This window comes from Felis catus, chromosome B1 (genome assembly GCF_018350175.1).
Source record: "Felis catus isolate Fca126 chromosome B1, F.catus_Fca126_mat1.0, whole genome shotgun sequence".
NCBI lineage: Eukaryota > Metazoa > Chordata > Mammalia > Carnivora > Felidae > Felis > Felis catus.
The window spans coordinates 161,384,880-161,394,396 of NC_058371.1; the positions used below are offsets into that span (position 1 = coordinate 161,384,880).

Below are 9,517 nucleotides of genomic sequence, written 5' to 3' on the forward strand. Positions count from 1 at the left end.
AGTGTGTCGTAAGCAAAACGTTAAGGCTAAAGCATACGGTGAATGGAAAAATCAGCAGATGTGAATGCTTTCATTGGAGAAATCCTCTGGGTTGTTTGTCTTTCTGGGAGGAAGGAGGAAAAAAAAAAAAAAAAGGCCAAGATCTGTTCAGTCCCTGAGTAGTGATTCCGAAGTGTTGGGTCAAAAGCCAGATAAAACTCAAAAATTAAAGTTTATTTCACATTAAAAGCTGTCACGTTAGTACTTACTGGTACCTACGTGCAAAGATTACAGAGAGAAACCGGCAAATTCTACATAGTCACAGAGGTTACTCGTTTATTAGGTGCCGTCCCATCCCAGACCCTGTGCCAAGCATCTGTACAAGAGTCTCTTCCTAATCTTTAGGACAATCATATTAGAGCAGGCATTATTTCCATTTCTGGAAGAACAATAATTCCTATTTTACAGATAATAATTATGACTGACATGTATTATGTTTGTACTAAAAGTGTGCCAGGCAGCACGATCCTAAAAATTTATTATGTAGAAGCACGTATACCGGCACAGAGAGGTTAAGTAATTTGCCAAAGTCACACAGCTGAAAGGAGGATGAAAAAGTAAGTTCAGCAGGGCAGCCGACTTGCTCCAAGGTCCCAAATGTGTCAGCCATGGGGCCAGCAGACTAACACAAGGCTGTCTTCATTCCCCAGGCCTGTGCTCTGTCCGCTAGGTACCAGCATGGTCCCATCTGCACTCGCCAGGGCCTAAGGCTAAATGCCTAAATGTCTAAGGGCAGTAGAGAGTGGTATTGCCTAGTGCCTCCTAAAGAGGACTGATCCTTCAGTTCAAGAGAACAGAGAAATCAAGGTCTTGACATAAATTCTCCAGATTCTTAAGTATTGCCTTGATGTTTCCTTAATAAAGCATCACTTGGGGGTGGGGGGGTACCAAACAGGTTCATGGATTATCAGCTTGTAAGCTCTACTTATTCAGAATCTGAGGTCAAAAGATGGGCTGTTTCACGTCCAAAATGTCCAAAACCAGAGGTACTACGGGCCAGGCTTACTCGGTCCCTTCACTTTCAACAAAGATTTACACTGGCTTTGCCCTGGATTCACACTTGTGCCTCTGCTAACTCCCCAGTAGGCCCTCCTCACTCTGGATTTGCAGCCCCCGAAGCTCTCTATTCAGGTTACAGAAACTGCGTATGAAATTTTGCGTCTTTAAGGTCCCTTCAAATGTCTTTCAATCCCTTGTTTTGAAAGCTCACACACAGGAATGCGGCAAAATAAAGCACTTCCCACGTCCCAGTCTGTCAACTGTTAAACTAAATTCATTCTGGATCATGCTGCTGTAGCCTTGACCACAGCCTTTCAGGGGTTCCCATCCTGCAAGGCCAGCTCCAAGAATTCCGCTCAGGGCACCGCGGCTCATTTCCTGGTGTCCTTCTTTAATCAGCTGGGGGAGACTTGAGGAAATGAGTCAAAATCCTAAGAGCAGCTTCTAGCAGCCGTCAACAACAGCAGCAAAATCCATCATCAAAACAACACCTGTACGCAAATGCTCTGCCAGGGAGCCCACAAAAACGCTTGGCCCATTTCTGACGAGAGTCTGTCTGGGTGGTAAATCTCTAAGGGGGAAACTGCCCTTCTATCTCATGGTGACCATCCAGGGTGAATGACCAGTGGCGTTAACTCATTCCTGGGAGTTTTCGCTTTCACAAAGCATGCCCCAAGTATACGACGCGAAGGCCATTTTTGTTTTTTGGAGAGGTGGATGGCAAAATATCTCAACTGACTTTTCCACCATCGTTTTAGAGACAGTTTATCTTCATTTCTGAGGGCTTCTGGAATGGCACATCTAACACATACAGCCCTCATGCCCAGGGTCGAGTGCCAGCATACCCCCCAGACAAGCTACATTTAATGACTCCCCTTCCCGGTGAATACTTCCCTCAAATTGAGAACACTTTCACCCACACATCCTAAGAAAGGCAATTCTAGGTCTTTTCCTACCAATATTTGGAAGGTAATGACCTTGACCATCCTGTATTCCCAGAATCTCCAACGATACCTGGCATATAATATGTGCTCATCAAATAGTTTCCAATGAATCTCACAACTGATTCTGTTAAGGCATGTGAATGGTATACAGTTGGGCATATGGGGCTAATCTCAGGCTTTACCACTGACTATTTGGGTAACTGACTCATCCTCAGCCAGTTTCTCCGGCTATGAAATGGTAGGAATGGTAACAGCACTACCTCTAGGGCTTGTTGAGAGGACTAGAAGCACCATGTAAAGGCCCCAGCATGGGCCTGGCCCGGTTTTGAATAAAGAACAACTATGTACAACAGACACATAAAGGGAAAGTTAAGGCATGTCAGAAAAATGTGTTGTAATAACACAGCATACATAATTTATCAAGTCATAAGAAAAAAATGTGTGGATGAGTGGGAAAGACGAGAAGGGGGATGTGACTTTTCTGGGATCCCTTTCCAAGACCATCATGTTATTCCCAACAGGATCACATCCAAAATGTCCCGTGTCCAGCTTCCGGCTCTGACTCTGGCCTCACACCTGCAGGAACGAGGGGAAAGTATGATTCACTATTCCTTACAGGCTTATCTTGCTGGGCACAGGTGTTGTAAACACTGAGGGGAGCAGTGACGGGGGGTCCTACAGAGCCCGCACCTCCTTGATTGAATTCAAAGGGAAACCAGGCACACATGTGGATTGAAGACGACTCAGGATAAACCACACCTCCCAGCTTCAGCGGGGGCAGGGGACCAGGAGGCTACCCCCCCCCCCCCCCCGTGGTCCCTGTGACCAGAAAAGGCAGAGGAATTTCAGGGAGGCAGAAAGGAATCGGGGAAGGAATTCAGAAAAACTGTAGTCTACACTCAGAACACTGGAAGAGGAGAATGTGGGACCCAAAGGGTCGTTCCTGATGCAGATGCTTCACTGTCCTCTTGAGGAAATTGGGATCTCCAGAATTGAAACGACCTGCCAAGGGCACACAGCTAATAAATGGCTGAAAAAGGAGAACCAGAAGGGCAGCACTAGGCTTTGTCACTATGCCATACTGCCCCCCAGGAGCCAGACCTTTAAATTCCCTGCGCCAAAAATCTGCTCGAGGAAGCCGGATAATTAGGAGCAGGAAGGAAGCAACCGATTCTTTGAATTTTAAAAACGGGGAAACTATTCTGCCCTTGTCTTCCTGGTGCCCTATTCGGGTCCACACGCATAACTGAAATTAAAAATGCCAAGGCACAAAGACGTAAGGACCAAATGTGTCATTTGAGCTTAGAGCGGTCAAATCCGCCACGGAATCTGGGCACTCACTTATAATCTCTCTCCCGCCCCCCCCCCCCACCGGTCCAGATGCAAGGCTTCTCTTCCTCCACCGGAAAGCCCTCACAATGCCCTTCAAGCCCGTGAATGAAGAGGCTACACCTTGAGACTTTATGGGAAACTGACCGGTAGTTAATATAGTACCACAATAGTACAAAGCGATGCTTCCTTTTGTAGCCCGTGAATCCCAGTTCAGACTCACTTTCTGCCCACTGCATCAGCGAGGTAAGCCTTGAAGGTCTTTAAAAAATGACCTGGGAGAGAGCAGGGTTTCAGGGGTTACCTGGGCGATCTGCACTCGCTCGCGCACTAGCGACACCCAGAAAAAAAAAAAAAAAAAAAAAGGGAAGAAGGGGCAGGAATCGGAGGGCTTTCAGGAGCCTGCAAATCCTCCTCCTCCACCTTCAGACCTAAGTTCCCGCGCAGATAAAACCGGATTTTCACTACAGCTTTAGGATCCAAGTAAGATTTTGCAGAAAGTTCCACTCCATCTCCCACCCCCGCCCCAGGCGGCCCTTAAGTAGTGTAGCTATCACGTGGGAAGGGGTGTTGCAGATCTCAAAATTCCCAAAGAAAACGGGGACCCGCAATTACGGGTCGCAGACACCTATTCCAGCGGCTTGCAGAGGCCGGCCAGCCTGTCTGGGCATTCTGGCCAGACCCGGGAGGAGACCAGGTCGAAGACCTGAGCGTTCCAGCGCACGGTCCCTGCCTCCTCTCGGTGCAGGCGGCAAACGCGGCGACCAGCCGCTCGGAGGCGCGTGGCAGGAAAGAAACGGCACCGCGGCGGAAAGGGGCGAGCCTTTGGCATGGGATTTACAAAAGCAAAAAGTCTGCAACCTAGCGGCTGCTTTCCACACGCCCAGCCCAAGTTGTCCCTGTAGCCGCCACCTCTAGGTTCGCGGGGTCCGGCTCCAGAGCCGCACACCGCGCGTTTCCCAGACAAAATGCCTAACGGGAGGGCCCGAGGACACAGCGAGCAGAGGCGGCAGCGGGTCGGTCCCCAGCTCTGGGGCACAAAGAGCGCCCGCGGTTTGGAAAGCGGCAGCCACAGAGCAAAGAAAAGGCTCTCCAACTTTGCCCTCGGCGCGGCAGAGAACCTGCGGGCTGCTCCTCCAGTGCACCGGTCACACACGCGCAACTTTTAACAAAAGGAAGCAGTGGCCGCGCCTCGCACCGCGGAGATAACGCGCTGGGTGCGGACCCGGGACCCGCCCGCCTGTGCCCCCGCGCACCCCCGGCACAAAAGCAACCCCGAACTCGAACGCAGCCTGCGGCCGCACCTCACCCACTCTTGAGCCCCCTAGCTGTCCTCCTTCCCGGAAGACCCCCAGCTCAGCGCCCCCGCCACCAGCGGCAGGGGCTCCTTGCACAGGTGAGCGAGGCAGGGCGCAGGAGAGTCCCGGGGACGCCTCGAATCTTCCCGGAGGCTGAAAAGCAAGGGCACCGGAGGGCCGTCAGCCACCTCTGCCGACGAACCCCTGCGGGTTCGAGCCCTGGGGGGCACAGGCTGCTCCGGGGCGGGGGGGTGGGGGGGGGCGCGGCCCCACTGTCCGCGGCGCTCTCCCACCTGTCTGGACGCGGAGCAGGAGGAGCAGGACGCAGAGAAAATCCCAGGCGCCGCGAGCGCCTCTCATCGCGGTGGCTGCGCTGGGATCGGAGGTCCGTTCCACGTTCCTGCTCTCGCCCAAGTGCACGGAGCGCGGCAAAGCCGAGCCCCCAGAGCCGCGAGCGCGGAGCAGCGGCCCCTCCTCCCAGCGCCCTCCCCCTGCGCGCCAGCCACGCCCCTTCTCCGCGCCCCTCCTTGCCTCCCCTCCTTCCCTCCCTCCTGGGTCTCGCTCCCTCCTGGCGGCGTCTGGCTTCTGCTCTTTCGACGTGCTAATCCCCGGGGGCTGAGCCGGCGGGGAGGAGGAGGGCACGCTGGCCCTCGCCGCCAGTTCCTGACCCCGGAGCCCCTTCATCTCTCCACCTCTCCTGCTCCCCTGTGATGTGGTCTGGCGATCAGAGGCGGTTCCCGGACGAGGGAGGTGCTGCCCGCGCGCTTTGTGAAGCCCGGCACCCAGTGCACATTAGGGCACGAGCCCGCCACCTGGCAGGTGCTCCCCAGACAATAAAGGTCCAACGCAAGGCCCTCGAGCACGCTCCCGAGGGAAAAGAGGGGACGCCGCTGTAGGCGGAGGTGGTGCGGGAACCCACCGGAATTGGGGCGCGGGGATTACGAATTAGGCCCCCACATTCTCCATTTTTGTTAATCAGAGTGGCCCAAGAGAGGCGCCTGGCACCATGGTAAAATGCTGAGCCGGACTGTAGGTAATTCTTTATGCTCAGTTTCTCCACCTGCTCTTAACACAATTGGTTTCTATTGGTCGGCGTGGTCTCCGCCAAAGAAGCTCCTGCTGAGACTTTCCTGGAGAACCGGGCTTGGCATTCGAGTGGGGAAGAGAGCCTAGTGAAGTTTGCTCTGGGAGCTCGAGTTTTTAAAAAAAAAAAAAAAACCATTTGCGCCAGAATCGTTGTGCTAAGCCCTCTGGGAACGTACCCACCACCCCCACCCCCTGTAAGGTTTCTCTTCCCCTGTATCAGGGAACAGTTACGGGGGAGGGGGGGGGGGGGAAGGCGGGAGGCTGTAGGGTCTCGGCCGTCCTCTTAGCTGCCCTAGCCTGTACCAGGAGCAAAATAATAGGAAAATTATTCTCTTAAACCAGGTTCCACTCCCTGGGAAGTGCTTTATCCAAGGTAACAACAGTATCTGTATAGGGTTTTATAGTTATTCCTTACTCTGAATATTATTTCATGCTCACAACAGCAGCTTTGTGCGGTAGGTAGAGCCTAATGTGTATTATTTGAGTTTTAAAAGTGGCCCAAGATAGCACAGCAAATAGAGGGGAGAGCCAGTCATTTTAAGACTGACTCCAGGTATGATGACCTTTCCCTATGCATTCTAATAAACCACTAAAACACCTTACCAGAGAGCTTAAGAGTGGAAAATAAATAGGAGCCCATCAGAAAAAGCAGTGGAATAATATAGATACACCTCGACTCTTCTCTAAAATTGCATTCAAAATTTATAATTAATCAGCTCCGACACTCCGCTTTATTTAATATTGAAAGCTCCCCTGTTTAATATTGACCTATTAGGACCTAAGTTAGTTTTTTAAATTGTTTTTAAAGCCGGTCACTTAGATCAATACGTATGATTGCCTGTCCTTAAATTTATGTGTTCATTCAACAAGCATTTAAGTATCTACTCTAGGGACTGGGAGTACCATTGCTAATAGACAGATATGGGCCCTGCCACAATCCTTATGGTCAAGTGCGAACCCCCACCCAAATGTCCTAGGAAACGTGTCAAGTCATATAGCTGTGGGAAAACTGAAATTCAAAGGTCTCTGTGCTCTGGGCCATCAGACCATGTCTTTTTCTTAGGATGACAGAGATAAAACCTACCACTCAGAGCAATCATAAGTTTCTGGGATCTTGATTTATTTCTAAAATCCATTTTGTAGTAAGAAAAAAAATCACTGTGAGTTAAAATATCAACATTATGCCTGGGAGAAAATTTACAATTTTCTTCTTCAATCAACTGATATTGGAGAGGATAACAAGTCTTCAGGAGAGTGGGTGAAAAGAGACCATATTGCAATTTAATTCTAGGCAGGAAACTTCTTAAAAAAAAAAAGGCAGAATAGAGAATTCCATAATGCTGGACTGTCAGTCATGTTTACCATCCAACAAATAAATATCTGCTGAGCACCTTGGTAGGCACAAGACCTACAAAAATCATAAAGACGAAGTCCTTGCCTAGGCGGATTCACAGTCTGAGAGGGTAAGCAGATACCCAAAAAGATACTCTAATATTTACTAACAGGATTTGTGTGCAACCAATACACGTCAAGTTGGCCATGCTGGTTGATAGAATATTGAAATCCTTGGGGCGCCTGGGTGGCGCAGTCGGTTAAGCGTCCGACTTCAGCCAGGTCACGATCTCGCGGTCTGTGAGTTCGAGCCCCGCGTCGGGCTCTGGGCTGATGGCTCAGAGCCTGGAGCCTGTTTCCGATTCTGTGTCTCCCTCTCTCTCTGCCCCTCTCCCGTTCATGCTCTGTCTCTCTCTGTCCCAAAAAATAAATAAACGTTGAAAAAAAATTTAAAAACAAACAAACAAAAAAAAGAAATCCTTCTGTACTGATTGGAAAAAAAGCCACTCCCCTAAACACCTAAGTGCCCCTTCACTCCAGTTCCTTTCTTGAAATACCCCCAAATCTCCTCAGATCCAGCAACTAAAGGCTTAATGTCGGGCATAGTAAAGAGCCTCCAGTCCCTGTGCCTCCAGGGTTACTAACTATTTTTAGTAATACCTCATGGCAGCTACGTACTAAAAGGAGGCATGTATGGGGCGCCTGGGTGGCGCAGTCGGTTGAGCGTCCGACTTCAGCCAGGTCACCATCTCACGGTCCGTGAGTTCGAGCCCCGCGTCAGGCTCTGGGCTGATGGCTCGGAGCCTGGAGCCTGTTTCTGATTCTGTGTCTCCCTCTCCCTCTGCCCCTCCCCCGTTCATGCTCTGTCTCTCTCTGTCCCAAAAATAAATAAACGTTGAAAAAAAAAATTTTAAATAAATAAATAAATAAATAAATAAATAAATAAACAAAAGGAGGCACGTAGAAGGTGCTCTAAGTGATGTGCAATGGGAATAAACTGTATTTCTTAGATCATGTCCAGTAGAAACACAGCAATGGAAACGCTTAACATTGTCAGGTAGGATACATAGGACCGATTCTGTACTCTTTTTTTGTGACAGCCCTGGAGCCTCTTATAAATTATACTTTACATATTTTATTGTTTTCATAACTGTATTAGTGAGGACTCTGGGTTGCAACTTGTAGAAACCCAACTCGAACTGACCTAAGCAAAAAACAAAGAAACCTAAACCTTAATGGTTCTTACAACTGTTCAAAGTCCAGTGACAATAGCATCTTAGACTTTGCTGGAGTCAAGAATTCAGAGTCATCAACGTGAAGGTGGTGTGGAGTATGTGCGTGTGTGTGCGTACACATGCATTTTCCTCCGTATCCATCCTTCAGCAGAACTTTCCGTGCACTCGGGCCTACAGCTTATTATTTCCAATGTGAGCAGAGCTTCTCTGCCCCCGTGAAACCCTCCTATGAAAGGTCTGCCCCGATTTAAGTCACATGCCGATCTGGAACCAGTTGCTGAGACCTGACCAATAGAATATGATGACTGGCCAGGTCTGGATCACATGCCCATCCCTGGAGCCAGGGGTTGGAAGTGGATTTCATCCACATTATGAAGAAGGATGTGTCCCCAAAGAAAAACTGAGCTATTCTCACGGGAAAAAGTACTAACACTGCACAAATAGAACAAAAGATGTTTATTATAGTCACACAGTCAAAATCTCTAACTTGAAAATTTTTATATTTCTGATTGTAAAAGTAAAGATGTCTATCCTAGAAAATTTAGGAAATACCAGTGGTGCCTGAGTGGCTTAGTCGGTTGAGCATCCGGCTCAGGTCATGATCTCATGGTTTGTGGGTTCGAGCCCTGCGTCGGGCTCTGAGCTGACAGCTCAGAGCCTGGAGCCTGCTGCGGATTCTGTGTCTCCTTCTCTCTCTCTCTGCCCCTCCCCTTCTCATGCTCTGTCTCTCAAAAATAAGTAAACATTAAAAAAATTTTTTTAAGGGGCACCTGTGTGGCTCAGTCAGTTAAGCGTCAGACTTCGGCTCAGGTCATGATCTCACGGTCCGTGAGTTCGAGCCCCATGTCAGGCTCTGTGCTGACAGCTCAGAGCCTGGAGCCTGCTTCAGATTCTGTGTCTCCCTTTCTCTCTGACCCTCCCCCATTCATGCTCTGTCTCTCTCTGTCTCAAAAATAAATAAACATTAAAAAAAATTAGTTAAAAAAATTTTTTTAAAAAGAAAATTTAGGAAATACAAAAGACCATAAAAAACAAAAATCACCCGATATATAATTACTGAAGAGTTCATTTTGGTATGTTTCCTTTAAGTCTTTTTTCTCTGTTCTTTATAAATTTTTTTTTCCTTTATGCAATTTAAGATTTTACAATGTTTGTTAGTTTTCTGTCCATCTTTTTTACTAATCATAACATAAGCACTGTCCCAGATGATTAAAAATTCTTTGGAAAGTGTATAATGGCAGTATAATTTTAATTG

At 48.8% G+C, this 9,517-nt stretch overlaps 1 protein-coding gene across 1 annotated transcript in view; it reads right to left on the reverse strand.

Annotated features, from left to right (window-relative positions):
- The window catches only part of KIT (KIT proto-oncogene, receptor tyrosine kinase), a gene marked incomplete at both ends in the record, with an annotated part of 85,980 nt that extends 80,942 nt beyond the window's left edge, over positions 1–5,038 (reverse strand). The window contains 1 exon segment of the mRNA NM_001009837.3: positions 4,903–5,038. Coding sequence (NP_001009837.3) covers positions 4,903–4,969 — 67 coding nt within the window.
- Positions 5,039–9,517: the final 4,479 nt, after the last annotated feature.